Source organism: Saccopteryx leptura, chromosome 5, assembly GCF_036850995.1.
Source record: "Saccopteryx leptura isolate mSacLep1 chromosome 5, mSacLep1_pri_phased_curated, whole genome shotgun sequence".
NCBI classification, from domain to species: Eukaryota; Metazoa; Chordata; class Mammalia; order Chiroptera; family Emballonuridae; genus Saccopteryx; species Saccopteryx leptura.
In genome coordinates this window covers 39,220,852-39,238,670 of record NC_089507.1, presented here as the reverse complement: position 1 = coordinate 39,238,670, position 17,819 = coordinate 39,220,852, and the positions used below count along the sequence as shown (strand labels likewise).

The window sequence follows — 17,819 nt, the reverse complement described above, 5'->3', positions numbered from 1 at the left end:
TTTTTTTTACTTTAAAAGTATATAAATGCATTAACAAATAGCATTCAATATTTATTATACATTTAATTCATTTTATATCTCAATAACTACATGTATACTAAAATAATTCACTCATTCAACAATTACTTACTGAGTGTCTGCTATGTGCTAATCACAATTTTATGTACTAGAAATATAGCAGTAAATAGAATTTAAAAGAAATCCTGCTGTAATGGAACTTAAATTCTAGATGCGCAAAAAAAAAAAAGAGTAATTAAGTAAAACTTACTGTTTTCGATAGCGATTAGTACAAAAAAAATTGTTTTATCCAAAGGCATTTTAAGTATTATTTTAGGGGAGGTGACCACAGTACAGTATATAGTGATGTGTTATAGAGTTAGGCAACTGAAACCTGTATAATTATGTAAACCAATGTCACCCCAATAAAATCAATTGAGAATAGAATTATTTTTAAAGATAATTGTCAAAAATATAATGAAATATAACTAAAAATTCCTACTTATATTCCTAAGATCTCCTTATTTGTAACTAGGTGGGAGAATTTACTAAGATTAGCCAATAACCAATAACTTAAATTCAGTTCACTTCTAATTATGTGGGTTAGTGATAGTTTTTTCTTTTTATGTATCGATATAAGAAATGCTAATGGACCTACTTTGGTGTTTCAATTAGAAAATTTAATAATAACTTGACTATAATATTCTTTCTAAGCTTGTGACTCACTACCATAGACCAATTTAGGGAATGAGGACCCCGGTCTATTTTAAACATGTATGTATCTGTGGAAAGGGAACGATCATCTTAAACTCAATTGTAAATGTTTAATCACATAATAGTCTTACATATGAGGAGTTGAAAGTTAGGTTATACTGGCTTTACAAACCAAATACAAGTTGAATTGGTTAACAATAACACTCTATAGGGGCTTAAAGTAATCCATTTGATAAGTGATTTTTATATTTGTGAGAAGGCTCAATTCCAGCCGTGCCTTTAAAATGAAACTGAAGCAGGTAGCCACATGTCTCGGATGTGTTTTCATTTCCTTCTGCTTGGCATCTTTACATTTTGAGAAAATGCATCTTAGTCATATTTTCCTCTATCAACAACACCTTGTCACTTTTTTTTGTCCCCTGTCGTCTTGTTCCGTATGTTGAATTTTAAATCAAACATATATATAATTTATAAAGGCGATTATTAGATGTGTGTACAGGATAATTTTCTAGAGAAACATTTTCATAATTTAAAAAACCCCAATAAAAAAACTGATTCCCTCAGCATTGTTTTCATCTGTCCCAAGTCATTTTGAGTAAGACTGGAGGCAGACACTGTTTTTTGCCTGTTTAAAGACGCAGGTGGGGATTTTATAATACTTTTGAAACAGCTGATGATGAACTGAAGCCCTTAGGAAAGTGCTTCATCAGCGTAATGGCAAGATCCTAGCATAGAGCTACCACATTTTATTCCATCTCTTGACGTATTCACCACAGTTCTTTGGAATGCTCATTAAGGGCTGTCTTAGATAACATCTTTCTTGTTCTTTTTTGTCTGGAGCAAGTATAGTGGGTAAAAACAAACAAATAGAAAACCGTCTTTATGCCCAATGCTGAGAAGCCTCTGTGCTCATCACGTGTGTGTGTTCGTGTCTCTCAGTCGTCTGTCGTGCATCCGTTGCTGCAGCTCGTTCCTCAACTGCATGAGAGAAGAATGAAGAGATTCAAAGTGGACGTATGTAACACAAACTGCATGCCTGCTTTGCCACTCTGTGTGGGGCAGCCCTCCTGTGATTTCCAAGTTCTGGTGTTTTTATAAGACACTTTTCTTCAGGATAAACCCCACGTAAACATCCAGGTAGCCTAAGAACATCTGTTTGCTAAGGTGTTTTCACACTCAGGAAGAAAAAATTTGTTTCCCATCCTCACAGTATGTCTCTTCTATCCCAAGCTATGGGCAGTGAGGAAAGCTGGGATTAGATTCCCTTCCAAGGATCATTCTCCTTCCAGTGAGGAAACATATTCTCAGTTTAGGAAAGGACCCAACTAATGTGTCTGGTCATTAGGTAGGAAAAGGAGAAAAGATACAAGAAAATCTCTGTGCACAGGTAGGCAAATGGCTGGCATGGCAATCTTTGTATCCAAGTTATTAAAGTGTTAGTAAAAGTAATACTTTAGGCTCAAGAAGTAAATATATCAGAAACTAATTGTAGGTGTTATAGTTTTCCCACAATTAACAAAAATATGGCCCCAAATCAGTATCTATGTTTAAGATAGATATAACTTTGTTAACAGCTTTCTAAATGAGAAACTGTGGCATTTATATTGTTATTTTAAAAGGATGCTAATTCTTTCCACGATGAAAGTAGTTTCTAGGTATTATTTTTAAGTAATGCCTCACATTGTTACAGTGCATTATAGTTTTCAGTCTTACATTATCTCATTTTATTATTTTGACAACTCTGTTGGTACATATACAAGTATTGTTTTTCTCAGTTTACTAAAGGGAAATCATCTCAGAGCAGTTAAGGGTGCTTCCAAGATCATTCTAGTACGTGAAGTTAGAAATTACAGTAATTCTTCTGACTTCTAGTCTTGCCAAATTTTTTTTTCACTATGCCATTTATGTTATAGTCTAATCTTGGATACTTCTATTATTTTACTGTTATATTTTCTCTTAATTTAAATACCATCTTAATTTTATTTCTCTTAATGTACTACCCAAACGTCTTCAAATACTTTTGTAGTTGAGGGGAAAGGTGGGGACTTCTACAAGGAACTGGAAGGATACTTTTCTGAAATAACACAGTCAACACCATCTGGCCCCTGTTATATAAATTGGTTGTTAGGCCTTTGGTGTGGCAACCAATGGTTCTTGGTGCCAATTCAATGCCAACAAGAAAATCAATGAATATTGGCACCAATTCAAGGCCAACAAGAATCCCTAATTTGGGGTGCGATGAAGAAGGAAACTTTATTGAGTGTGAAACAGCTCAGTCGTGATACACACAGCTGTGCAAACATCACAGCTGTAGAACAGCCCTGGGCCAGGCCCCTCTCTGGCTAGATAGCTCTGCTCTGCTCCTCAAAGGTCACCTTGCTCTGCTCTGCTCTGCTCTGGTGAGACATCTGCGCTGTTTCAACTCAGCCTGGGAGATGCAGTCTTCCGTCTGTGATCGAAAGGAAAAGTGTGCCCTTCCAATACTTTTAAAAAATGCATACAGTTTAGGCAGATAAATTCCTCAAAATTTATACTTATAGTCACTATTTCTTCCCTGAATTCTTCACATTCTTAAGCTAAACTTTCATCAAAGAAGATAGTATCTGCTGCCAGCTTGAATGTGTAAGAGGAACTGTAGGAGCCATGTAAAATTATAGGATTTTCAGTATGAAATGAACCAAATCAGTTGTTACCAAGCTTTCTAGACGTAATGTATCCTTTGTCGAATTAACTTCTACTCTCTGAAGTTTGCTTGACTTGTGAATAGCAAAAGATTTCAATTTAAAAATTCAGTTTCTTAAAATATATTGGCCTGACCTGTGGTGGCGCAGTGGATAAAGCGTCGACCTGGAAATGCTGAGGTCGCCGGTTTGAAACCCTGGGCTTGCCTGGTCAAGGCACATATGGGAGTTGATGCTTCCAGCTCCTCCCCACCTTCTCTCTCTGTCTCTCTCTCCTCTCTCTCTTCCTTTCTCTCTCCTCTCTAAAATGAATAAATAAAATAAAATTAAAAATTAAAAAAAAAATCCTCAAGGGTTGTAACTGTTACAACTGTTAAAAAATAAAAAATAAATAAATAAATAAAATATATCAAAAAATTTCCTATATCATTTCAGACTATATTTCCAGAGAACTAGCTAAACATATAAATTGTGACTTGATAGTATATCCTGTTGGACAAATATAAGTCCTATATTGCAGCAAGACAAGTTTCCAAGGAACCTATGAAAGAAAACTGTAAAACAGGGATAGAAAAACTTATGTTAGCTTTGGTGGGCCTAAGTCATCTAATGTTAAATCATATTTTTGATAATGAAGTAAGTATTTTGGGTTCTTAAAACATTCCGAGACTTTTCTTAAATTTTGTTCACTAGACATCCTTACTTCCATTCCCACATCTCTTTTACCTCTACCTCTCAAGTTCTTTTACATACTGTTCTCTCTCCAGTGATGACTAAAACAATCTGTATGTTTAGATTTGAAAGTTTTAAATTTTAACATGTTTTAAGTTACATTTTTGTCCTGCCTTTCTTTTTTTCATATATAATCATATAAATGTATAGTTTCTGTGTGTACATCTTTTTAAAATTTATTTTGTGACAGAGACAGAGAGAGAAATAGAGTGGAAGGGAGAGAGATGAGAAGCATCAATTCTTTGTTGTGGCTCCTTGGTTGTTCATTGATTGCTTTCTCATATGTGCGTTGACTGGGGGGCTACAACAGACTAAGTGACCCCTTGCTCAAGCCAGCAACCTTGGGTTCAAGCTGGTAAGCCTTGCTCAAACTAGATGAGCCCACACTCAAACTGGCAACATCGGGGTCTTGAACCTGGGTTCTCTGCATCCCAGTGCAATGCTCTATCCACTGCGCCACCACCTGGTCAGGTTGTGTGTACATTTTAAATATGAAAATTTTCAATCTTTTAAGTAATTTGAGTGGATTTATCACCAAGATGAGAATTAGGTATAAAATATTGAAAATTTAAGATATATTGGTTTCAAAGCAGGGATTTCAGAATTTTAATAGATGTCAGAGCTATTTCTTAGAATTTAAAAATATAATTTTATTTAAACTATGGAATAATTGATAAAGGTCTTGTTAACAAACTTTAAAGTGATTGCCATCCTGATGATTTTATAAGTAGTTGATGAAAATTGGAAGATATAAGAACCAATTTTATGGAAACCATAAAATGTTAAATATTTTTTTCATTAAGTTTAAAATGAAATGTTTTAAGAAAAGAAACACTTCAAAATATAGCTATTATGAATAATTGGTTTGTTCTTATTTGGTATTTTTTTTCATTACCATTTCTATAAATATAATTATTTTGGGGAAAATCTCTTCTGAAGTCTTATTGAATAAGTATAGTTTACCAAAGTTGTCCCTCAATTTCTATTTAAATTCCTATAGAAATAGGGTGTACTTTAGATCTGACACAATTTTATTTTATATTTTTCCCTGTTGTGTGTTAGCACATACAATGTGTTTTTTAAAGAAATTATTTTGTTCTAACAAAATACTGAAAGGAAATTTTAAATATAGTTAATGATAAAGTGTCTACCATTTCTCTTTCTACTTATTGATGAATATACATTGTGACAAACATCCTGAAAATTATATTAATAAGGAAATTATTTTAAAATACATTCTGGTGATAATGCTAGTTTTTGAACAATTTTCAAGTCTAAATACAAAGATTTAGATTTATAATTTAATTGTTATAAATTATATACTCAAGTCCTTGATTCCTCCTTTGTTTAGTTATGATAGTTGAAAATAACTTTGAGCTTCACTATAATCTTAAGAAGAATTTGCATTTATTTTTACTCTTATTTGATTGTAATGCCCTCATTTTCTCTTCCAGGAAGAATTCCAAGGTCCTGTTGCAAGCCAAAGTCGAAGATACTTTTTATTCAGGGTATGTACATACTGTATTTTTTTTTAAAAGTCAATATCAAAACAGAAAAATACTTTTATTGTGCATTTATTTACATTAACTCATAAATTTTAGTGAGGTTTGATGTTTATTTATGGATATTTGACATCAAGTGTCATAGTCTGATACTCACTTCTGTCACCAACTTATTGCTTTAATGGCAGGGCATTCGTGATCTCTTCTCTAATCCATTACTCACATTTGTAAATACCTCAAGTAACATTCATTTATATCACAGTTTAGTTCCATAAAATTTCATGTGCAGGAAATGAATGTCTTAAAGATGTATTACTCTTTAAATTCTAAGGAATCATTTGCTAAATGTTTTATTCAGTAGATTTGAAAATATGACTATTTTCATAAGCTCTTTAAAGTAAAAGAATCGACCAGAATAGAGGCTATAAGTAAACAAAATTTTGTCATTGTATTTAGTATTTTGTATGTCCAAATTATCTATGAAATGTGAAATTCTTTCTAAGTAGTTATGCCTTCTAAAATGTTTGTATCCCTAATACATTACCAGAAATTTTTCATTCACTCATTCAACAACTACTTATTGAATTTTTACTGGGCACTGAGTAATGTATCAAAAGCTGGGAATATAAAGCCAGATGGATTCTATTCCTGTGCTCTAGGAGTTTATAGCCTCATACAGGAAATTGATAAAGAAATAAATACAAAATACTATGTTCAATGCACCTTCACTCCAGGGGTTATGGTTTCTAAAAGAAAGGCAGATAATGCAGGTTGGGGAGTGGGGCAGGTACAGCGAGCCTTTAAGGCTGGGTTTGAAGAATCAATGGGAATTAGCTAATGAAATATTTACCTAAAGAACTTCAACATTATTGTAGAGGTAAGAAGAGCCATATGGTAAGATTCGCATTTTGGAAACTAATTCTAACAACAAATTTGAGAATAAATTGAATGAAGGAGCAAGATAACATAGAGGAGGAAACAATACAATGCAGTAAGATCATTATTAGGCTGTTTTCTATGCAAATTAACTTCCCTCCTTAGTTACACTGACTTATTACTAATTTGTTATTTTCCAGCCACGCAATGGAAGAAGATCAGAAGGTTACATTTAAAATGGTATGTGTTTCATAACTTAGCCCAGTTTGAAAGTTACTGTTGTTTTCAGATAACCACGTTAAACTATGTTCACTATATCTCCATTATTTGATTTCATGCATACATTGATATTCTATAAAAATACTATAATTATAGGAGCTTTGAGAGCTACAAGTGGTACCTTGAGATACGAATTTAATTTGTTCTGTAACCGAGCTCATAAGTCAGTCAACTCGAATATCAAACTGCTGATACTGGACCCGTGTGCCAATGTGCCAACTAGTGGCAGCTTCCTGAATCACAGCTTGTATCTCGGAATTTCGCTCGGATCTTGAACAAAAATATGGACCGAGTTGCAGCTTGTATCTTAAAAAGTATATTGGTCTGTTCGTATTTCAGGGTACCACTATATATGATGGAAAATGCCAGTATTTTGGGGCCAGATTTGCTTTATCCATGTCATGTATTCCTCAGGCTTTGCCACAGTAGTCATCATCATTGATTTTGTAGACACTGACCTCACCACCATTTGTTGTGCAAATACATATAAAGGATTGTGTTCCTATTTTGGTAATCAGTGTCCACAGTAACAGGTCTGTACTTACAGAATGAATGTATTCATGCCTTACAAATGATTCATAGTCAAAGATTCTTTATAACAATTTTATTTACCATTTCTAGAGAATAAGAAGGTATAAAAGACATGAGAACATGACTTCTACTTTTTCCCACTTCAAAGCTGGAGCTATAGTGGACACTTAGTGGCTACTGAATGGCCCTACATGTTTAATAAATCTGTTAATCCTAGTATCTTATTATGATATGAATTTTGAAATTAAGCCCAAATACAGATTGATAAATTTATACCACAGAAATAAAAGCATATTCTACTGCTTTATGTACTCCTAAATGGAGATTCTATGCTGAATGTATTTGAGCATAAAACAGACAGATATGGAGGAAATGGACATAAAGAGTATTTTGCAAATCTCTGTGTCTACTTATTTATAAACTTATAGAGGATTGTCTAGTAAAGTAGGTGCTGCCAAGATTCACTTTAGAAGAAAGACAAACAACTAAACAGACTAATGGCTATGGGAAAAAGTTGAAAACTTTATCCAGAAACTCTCCCTTCAAAAAGTCCTAGACCAACAGATTTTTAATTTTTTCCAACTCAGAGAAGAAAGAAGAATCTGAAAATATTTTGAATGAAGCCAGCCATATTTTTTTAAAGCGAATGCCCAAATCTTACAAAAGTACAATTAAAAAAAGAAACTGAAGGTCAAAGTTATTTATAAATTTTAATGCAGCCTGACCAGGCGGTGGTGCAGTGGATAGAGCGTCGGACTGGGATGCAGAGGACCCAGGTTCGAGACCCCGAGGTCACTAGCTTGAGCGCGGGCTCATCTGGTTTGAGCAGAGCTCACCAGCTTGGACCCAAGGTTGCCGGCTCAAGCAAGGGGTTGCTCGGTCTGCTGTAGCCCCAAGGTCAGGGCACATATGAGAAAGCAATCAATGAACTAAGGTGTCGCAATGAAAAACTGATGATTGATGCTTCTCACCTTTTTTCGTTCCTGTCTGTCTGTCCCTATCTATCCCTCTCTCTGACTCTCTCTCTGTCTCTGTAAAAAAAAAAAAAAAGAAAGAAATTTTAATGCAAAAATTTAAAAGAAATATTAGTAAACTGTATTCAGCAGTATATTTAAAGAATTCCATGACCCTAAGAGTGGTATTCCTGCAATTCAGAATGGTTCAACATTAATGAGTCTATTAAAACATTTTCACAATTAGAAGAATTATATGATTATTTCAATTGATGCTCTTGGTAAAATTTTACATCAATTTCTGATGTTTTAAAAGAAGAAAGATGAATTTTTTTCTTCACATTATTATATATATAATGGTTTTTAAAATTAATTAATTTTTTTTTTTTCTGAAGCGAGAAGTGGGGAGGGCAGGGGGGTATGGGGGGAGGCAGGCAGATAGACTCTCACATGCGCCCCACCGGGATCCACCCAGCATGCCCACCAGGGGGCAATGCTTGGCCCCTCTGGGGCCTTGCTCCATTGCAACCAGAGCCATTCTAGCACCTGAGGTGGAGGCCATGGAGCCAGACTCAGCGCCTGGCCCAACTTTGTTCCAATGGAGCCTTGGCTGCAGGAGGGGAAGAGAGACAGAGAGAAAGGAGGGGGGGTGGAGAAGCAGATGGGTGCTTGTCCTCTATGCCCTGGCTGGAAATCAAACCCGGACTTCCACACACTGAACCGACGCTCTACCACTGAGCCAATCAGCCAGATCTTAATGGTTTCATTTACTTTTTTCAATTATTTTTCATTTATTTATTTTTAAGTGAGAAGAGGGGAGATAGAGAGACAGAATCCCACATGTGCCTAGACAGGTATTCACCTGGCAACCCCCATGTGGGTCTGATGCCTGGACCAGCCAAGCTGTCCTCAGTGTCTGGAGCCGACATTCTAACCAGTTGAGCCACTGCTACAAGAGGGGAAGAGAAAGAGAAGAGGGAGAGGGAGGGAGAGAGAAGCAGATGGTTGCTTCTCATGTAAGCCCTGACCGGGGTTCAAACCCAGGTCATCCACACACTGGGCCATATATAATGGTTTCAAACAAAGTCAGTACAGGCTTGATAGTAAAACACTTCAGAGCATTTTCATTAATGTGAGGAACAAAATAAGGATGCTCTGTTACCTTTTATTTAATGTGGTTCTTACATAGCCAATTCAGTTGAACAAGAAAGAAATGAAAGATACAAATATGAGAAAAGTGGAGAAAAAACTTAACGTACACATGGGGCATAATTAGGAACTTATATTTTCAAACTATTTCTGGCGTTAACTCCTGTTTCAAAAAAGGCCTGTTACGTCTATATCAGAAATATGAGCCAACATATTCTTATTTTTTTCTTTGTTCAAGGAATTAAGAACAAGGAGTTAATGGAAATGAAACTATCTTTCATATTACAAATGTGGAGACATTTACATAATATAAACAAAAGAAGTTTGATACTAAATGGAAAACATCTCTGATTGTAATATTAAACTAAATATTAGAGTGCTCACAAATGTGAAATAGAATTTAATCTACAATTTGAACAATTTCATAAAACATTCTCTCCGAAGCTGAGAAAATAGCTCTACATGTATTTGGATGTTTCCAAAATTAAGGTCTACATAGATCAATTCAGTCAGGATTTCATTTTATTTTGTCAATTAAAAAAATTTATTAATTGCTTAGTTGTTCATCTGATTATTTGAGGTCTTACTTTGTCCTGATGACATATAAAGTGGTTACAAATATAATAGTATGATTTAATTGCAAATACACAAGGAAATAAATACATGAGGAAAAATTGCAACTTTTGAAATATTTTATTCATAAATTTTGTTGATATCAATTAGCTTTAGGGAACCACTTTTATATAGTTAAATACTGTAAAATTTCAGAACATACAGATAGAGTAAATATTCCATCGAAGACAGATTAAACAATAGCTAAAAATATACAGACTACATAAAAGCTGAGAAATACCTCAAATGTCAGTTTTATCACATGACAAAATATTTATAGAAATGTCTATATACAAACATTATATGCACATTCACATACTCACTTATACTTGAATTTAAATTAAACTTTTCTCTTTTTACAGAATACCAACTATTTTCCACAGAAGCAATGCCATGGAATATAAAATATACAGATATTTTGTTTTCTTCTCAAGAAGAATCCTTGTTAACATGTTTGAAAATTCCAGTGTTGTAAACATTCTCAGTAAAAGTTTGTTAAAATTGTAAATGTTTAATTTGTTGAAAATTTAGAAAGCATCCTAAAGTATTTTTCTTAGTGTTGTAAAGATAGTGTAAAACAAAGCTGTCAATAGCGATATTCCTTGGAACCTTCAGCTTCTGACAGCACTGATACACGTACTATTGTATTTCGTTATTTTTATTAAAGGCACTCAGTAGAGAGTTGAGTTTTACTGAGCTATTTTAGTTTATCTTATTTGGATTTTTTGTCAGTGACAAAATCACCAGCTCTTATAAATACAGAATGCCCAGTAGCTAATAGTCTTAGAATGTGAATACCAAATAAACCTGCTGGAGGAATATCAACTACTATAAATCCATTGGGGAATTTGGCCATGATACATCCAATAGTCCTATAAACAAGTTCCGATTTACGTTCTGTAAAATTGATGTCTGATTGCTACAGACCTATCAAGAGACAAGCTTTTTCTACCAACCAGTAGCATTCACTTTATTTTAAAATAAGTTGTTTAACCTTGCAACACATGAAAGGTCACCAGTTTTGTCCATTACCAAAAAGAAAACAGTCTTACTAGTAAAGGATCGTGAATACACTGGGAGAACTTTTTACTTCAGGTCAGTGTTTGGCGGACACAGAATTAACCTCAGATGGATGTTGAGATTATCCCCTTTCGGGCTCCCTTGGGGTTTTCCTTCTGATACCCCCACTCTTATATAACCGCCTACTCCACCAAGCTGGTTACTAGCTTTTGGAGAAGGGTGGCTCTCTGAGTGGATAGGATTAGGTCTTACATTCTTCATGGTAGAGTATCTGACAAATCTTTGTCTTGTTAATGTTGACCACTGATTATAGCTTCAGTTATGCCATATACTGATAGAGTCCCAGAATTTCACTTCTTCTCAATCTGTGTGAAGAACACAGGGAAAGTACAGAGCAGAATAGAACAAAAAGCAAGTTCATTTTTGAAAAATGAATTGCTTGACAAGATGGGGGCTTGAAAGCTGAGAGGGCCTCCTGATCTAATTCCACAGATGCACAGGGTGACAGTAGGCAGTGCTATGCACAGTAATCAACTAGCATGAATTTTGGATTGTCAAATAAGAAAATGGAGTGGAATACTAATTTAAGCAGCAGTTCCCAGGGCCTTTCAGAAATCCACCGATTTAGGCCACTTGCATATTTTAGGACTCACATGATATTAAAATAATAAATACCAAAATATGGTTACAAAAATTGTAAATGTTTTAAAATATATTTTACGGTATCTTATGCACAAACACAACAAAACATATAGTCTTCTGGGAATATAGGATTTGTATTAAGTATTAACTGAGCACTACAGAGGGAGGGGTCTAATGATAAGTTTAACATTGTGTCCTTAAAAACATTTTTTTCCCTCCAAATCCTATCAGTATATCTCTGTGCCCATGTGTATTTAAGCTTATTTGGCAATAACATCAAATGTTTATTCAATGATTCTGGCAACTCCTATTGAACATTTCCTTAACTTAAACACCAAGGAACCCAACGGTCTAGGTTTCCTACCTAACGCCAGAGCTCCTGTCTTCTAATGCAGTGCTGTTTTAAGATGGAGGTGGAGAACCATTTGAGGATTTGATGAAAGCTGTGGTCCTTAACTCCTGCCACCCTCCGGCCCCAAATTGTACATATACAACAAAAATAACGTGTACAATTGGGGCCTGGGGGGGGGGTAGGAATCCCCTAAGAACTTCTCTTAAGAGCCCTCTCCCTAGGATTTTGTTATTACTCCATGAAGACAGGACTAAGGGATTGAAGAGTGTCCGATGGCTCGGAAACGTGTTGATTACTTGGTGATGTACGAAAGGTTGGGAGAAAGGCCAGCACCAATACCACATGTTGACTAGAAAAGGCACCGCTTAGGATGAATAACCCTGGACCTAGTGCGTCAGTACCTACAAACACCCTTAGGCCTCCGCGTTGCCTGGCAACAGCCGCGTTCCACGCATGTGCACTGGAGGACCCTGTTCTTCCCTGCCCTCCGGGTGGGCCGCGGAAACCGTCAGCCCTTCTGCGGGCTCTCTCCCGCCTTGAGGAGACTTCGGAGCCAGGAGGCTGTCCCCAGGGCCTGAAGGTCGAGGTTGACATCATGCAGGTCGGTGTCCCAGGCTGGACCTGAAGCTGAGGGCAAATGGGGAGGGCGGCCCACAGGGGCTGGGTTCTAACATTTATTTTTTATAAAAGCTAAATTTTGCGTGCTTCTCAAGATTTGAGAGAAATCCACGTTAACTCTAGGAGAGTGCCATCTGTTTTTAAAAGTTTGTCGCTTGAGGTTAGTTGTTTGAGAAAGCGTTTCACTCTCGAATCTTGGAAATCTTACTGCTGCACTGTTTCTGACTTAAATAAAGCAGCAACTTTTGCCCAAATGTAATTCAACTTAAAAATCACCCCCCACTACGTTAAGCAATCATAATGAAAATTCTAATAGTTGCATCGACTGTGAGGAAGACCAGACTGTCCCTGAAGTTTCTCCTACATGACCACAAAAGCTGTTACACTTCCATTTACTGTTTAGAAGGCTAACCTCATCCTAGCCCTTGTTAACCAGAAGCTTGTGCTTTTGTTTCATTTTCAGAGTAAAATTCTCACTTTCTGACTCAGAGAAACACCTCTTCCCACCTTTCCCCAAAGTAAAACCACTGTGATTTTTCTTGTTTTACATATTTAATTTTGGTATTCATATACGGAGTGGGGCAAAAATAGGTTTACAACTGTTTGGATGGAAAATAATAACAATCAATAAAGGAGTTATGTGTACTCCCAACAGTAACCTAGTTTTGCCCCACTCTGTATAATGTATTATTGATTAGGATATTTTTAGCATAAAGTACATGTAATTTTAATGAATAGTTTTTTTTGTGTTAATTATAGATTCCTAGCAAGTACATTTTATTTACTGTAATGAATAATCCAAAGGGAAATTAAGAAGACGATTTCATGTATGATCACATCAGAAAGAAATAAAATACTTAGGAATAAGTGAAACTAAGGAGGCAAAAAACTTGTACACTGAACACTGAAAACAATGCTGAAAGAAATTAAAGAAGACATAAGCAGAAAAACATCACACTTTGCAGATTAGAAGACTTAATATTGTTAAGATGTCAATATTTCCCAAAGCAATCTACAAATTTAGTGTAATCCCTATCAAAATCCCAATGAAATTTTTGTAAAAATAGAAATTTTTTTTCTAAAACTCATATGAAATCTTGAGACCAAAAATAGCCAAAACAGTCTTGAACAAATATGGAGGGCACACAATTTCTGATTTCAAAATGTATTGCAAGATACAGTAATCAAAATAGTGTGTTACTGGTAAACATATAGATCAATGGAATAGAATAGAATGCCCAGGAAGAAACTCTCACGTATAGTCAAATGATTTTCCACAAGGTGCGAAGACCATTTAAGTGAAAAATAGCCTCTTTGATAAATGGTATCAGGAAAACGATGTCCATATGCAATGGAATGAAGTGGGACTCCTAACTCACATTATAAACAAATACTAACTGAAAAAAGATAAAAGATCTAGAAGTGAGAATTAAAACTATATAACACAAGAAAATATAAGGGGGAATTGCTATGATATTGGATTGGCAATGATTTCTTGGCTATGACAACAAAAAAACACAGGCAGTGAAAGAAAATTATAAATTGGAATTCATTAAAATTTAAAATTTTATGCATCAAAAGACACTATTGATAAAATGAAAATGAAAACCACAGAATGGGAAAAAATATTTTCAAAATATATATATTTGATAAAAAGTTAATATCCAGAATATATAAAGAACTTCTAAAATTCAACACCAAAAATACAAAACAATGAAAAATTAAGCATATATAAAGATGCTCCACATCTGATTCATCAAGGAAATGAAAATTAAAATAAGACCACTACATACCTTTTAGAATGGCCAAAAACTGAAACATTGACAATACCTAGTGAGAATGTAAAGCTATAGGAACTCGCATTCATTGCTGGTGGGAAGGCAAAAATGGTACAGCCCTTGGAAAACTGTTAAGACATTTCTTATAAAACTTAACATATTCTTACTATTTGATCTAGAAATCATATTTTTGCTATTTACCCAAAGGAGTTGAGAACTTAAAATCCACACAAAAACCTGTGCATGGATGTTTATGGCAGATTTATTCATAATTGCCAGAACTTGGAAGTGAGTAAGAAGATGTCCTTCAGTATGTGAATGGATCAACTGTGGTACATCGAGACAGTGAAATATTATTCAGCACTAAAAAGAAATGATCAAGCCATGAAAAACTTAAGTGCATATTACTAAGTGAAAGGAGCTAATCTGAGAAGGGTGCATACTAGATGATCCCACCTATATGCCATTCCAGAAAAGGCAAAACTATGGAGACAAAGAAAAAAAAAAAGTCAATGGTTGCCAGGGGTTGAGAGGGGAAGGGATGAATAGACGAAGCACAGAGGATTTTTAGGGCACTGAAATCACTGTAGAATGTACACCAAGAGTTAAGTATAATGTACAATATGGACTTGGGGTGATTATGATGTGTCAATGTAGCTTCATCAATTGTAACAAACGTCATTCTGTTGGAGGATGTTGATAATGAGACAGGCTGCGCATGTGTAGGGGCAGGAGGTATACTGGAAATCTCTGTACCTTCCCAATTTTGCTGTGAACCTATAACTGCTTAAAACCAAAATGTCCTAATAAAAAGTGTGTGTTTTATTTTGTCTTTAAATGAAGAATTTACTTTAAACAAAGATATCACTCTGGTGGCAAATGCTGAAAATGGGGGCGGCTCTGCATTTGTGGGGACAGAAGGTATATAGGAAATCTCTGTACCCTCCCCTTAATTTTTCTGTGAACCTAAAACTGCCCTAAAAATTGTCTTAATTTAAGTTTTAAAATAAAATATAAAAAAGTGGGCAAAGAACTCTCCAAAGAAGATATACAATGGGAAAATTACACACAAAAAGGATGCTCAATATTATTAATCATTAGAGAAATCACAATGAGAGATCACACTCATTAGGAAAACTATTATTAAAAACAAAAAATGGCAAGTGTTGGTGAGAATATGGAGAAATTGAAACCCTTGTGCATTGTTGGTTGGATTGTACAATGGTACAACTACAATGCAAAAAATTAGGTAGTTCCTTTTGAAATTATGCATAGAATCATAATGATCCAGCAATTACACTGCTAGGTATATTCTCAAAAGAATTGAAAGCAGGGACTCAAACATATTTGTGCACGTATGTTCATAGCAGCATTATTCACATTAGCCTGAAGGTGGAAACAACCCAAATGTCCATCATTGAATGAATAAAGAAACAAACTATGGCGTAAACATACAATGGAATATTATTCAGGCTTAAAACAAAAGGAAATTCTGATACATGCTTCAACATGGATGATCTTTGAAAACATTATGTAAAGTGAAATAAGCCAGTCACAAAAGAACAAATATAGTCACGTGCCACAAAAGGACTTTTGTGTCAACAATGGACTACATAAAGGACTACAACAGTGGTCCCATATTAATATAATGGAGATGAATTTCCTGTAAGAAATGGAAAAACATGTGGTTCTGGAGGATTTTTTTTTTTCTCTGATGGGAACAATATCTGGGAGCTTGGCAGTCGATATCCTCTCACTTACAGCAGCCTAATTTTGAGTGTTCAGATTACATCCGACTCAGCTACTGACCTGTTTCAGCATGGAGGAGCCTATCTCCCCATTGCTACAGTCCTCTCAGATCTAGACTGATGGTCTTCAGAGTACACTGCTATCAATTCTTTGTTGATTTTTCAGAATGTGTCTTTGTCATTAAGTAACATGACTATATACTAGGCAAGAGTCCTTATTTTATATAAAATAGTACAATTAAATCTAAGTAGACTGTAATAAGTTTAAAATACCCATTGTAATTTTTAGAGCAAGTATTAAAACAATAATGCTAAGATGTATACACAAAAAGATAATTGCAAAATATGGTATTCCAAAAAGTATTTAATTAACCGAAAGAAGGCAAAAAAGGAAGAGAGGAACAAAATAGTAAGTGAGACAAATACAAAATTGAAAATAATAGTTCTAAATCCAGTATTAACAATTACATTAAATGTAAGTAGACTAAACACTTCAGTTAAAAAGTAGAGAATGTCGGAATAGACAACAAAGCAAGATGCAACTATATACAATTGGTAAAAGATACACACTTGAAATGCAAAGACACAGATAGGTTGAAAATAAGAGGATTGAAAAAGATTTCACTTGAACAGTGGTTAAGAATATGCTAGAGAAAAACTATATTAGTACCAAACAAAATAGATATCAAGATGAGGATTACTACTTAAAGATAACTAAAGGAAAAAAAGAAATAAAAAGAAACATTTTAATAACAGAAGGAGAAATTCATCATAACTATCATTTATTGTAAATAAAAATTTAAAAAGATATCATAAATATAACTTTTTCATAATGAAGTTTCAAACACATAAAACTGACAGAATTTAAGGAAGAAATAAGCAAATTCACAATTATAATTTGAGATTTTAACATCCTTCTAATAATTGATAGAACACTAAAATATAAGAATTGCTAACAAAATATATAGAAGATACGAACAAATCTGTCAAGCATTCAATGATTTATAGAGAAATATATCCACCAGTGGCAAAATATACATTGTTTTCAAACATTCACTAAGATACATCATATGCTGGGTCATAAAACAACCCAATACATTTTTAAAAGTTGGAATCTTACTAAAGTATATTTTCTGACAAGCAGAATTAAATTAGAAACAGAATTGAACAGTAGCTTTCCAAGTAATAAAAATGTCATTTAAATGATCATAAGTGAGATTAGAAATATTTTAATTAATATAATATATTAAAAGGTGTACGATGCAGCTAAGAAATTTGTTAAAGGGAAAATTATAGCTTAAGGGGTTACATTAGAAAATAAAGATTTATAGTCAATAATCTAAGCATCCACCTTAAAAAAAATTATGAGCTGCCTGGCCTGTAGTGTTGCAGTGAATAAAGCATCGACCTAGAACACTGAGTGAGGTTGCTGGTTCAAATCCCTGGGCTTGCCTGGCCAAGACACATATGGGAGTGATGCTTCCCACTCCTCCCCCTTTCTTCTCTCTCTCTCTCTCTCTCTCTCTCTCTCTCTCTCAATGAATAAATAAGAATCTTTAAAACAACAAGAATAAAAATGATGAGCAAAATACAATAGAGAGGAACCTCTTTTTAAATATTTGTATTACTTGTCAA

At 34.5% G+C, this 17,819-nt stretch overlaps 1 protein-coding gene across 4 annotated transcripts in view; it reads left to right on the top strand.

The window, feature by feature from the left end:
• The window catches only part of NMU (neuromedin U), a 172,330-nt gene extending 157,069 nt beyond the window's left edge, over positions 1–15,261 (top strand). For 3 of the 4 annotated variants that reach the window (XM_066385775.1, XM_066385774.1, XM_066385773.1), the window contains 4 exons: positions 1,651–1,725; positions 5,579–5,632; positions 6,703–6,742; positions 10,389–15,261. In XM_066385775.1, the coding sequence (XP_066241872.1) occupies positions 1,651–1,725; positions 5,579–5,632; positions 6,703–6,738 (165 nt within the window). In that variant the 3' untranslated portion in view covers positions 6,739–6,742; positions 10,389–15,261. The remainder of the gene's footprint in view (positions 1–1,650; positions 1,726–5,578; positions 5,633–6,702; positions 6,743–10,388) is intronic. The other variant, XM_066385776.1, reaches the window with a different exon arrangement.
• The last annotated feature ends 2,558 nt before the right edge of the window (positions 15,262–17,819 follow it).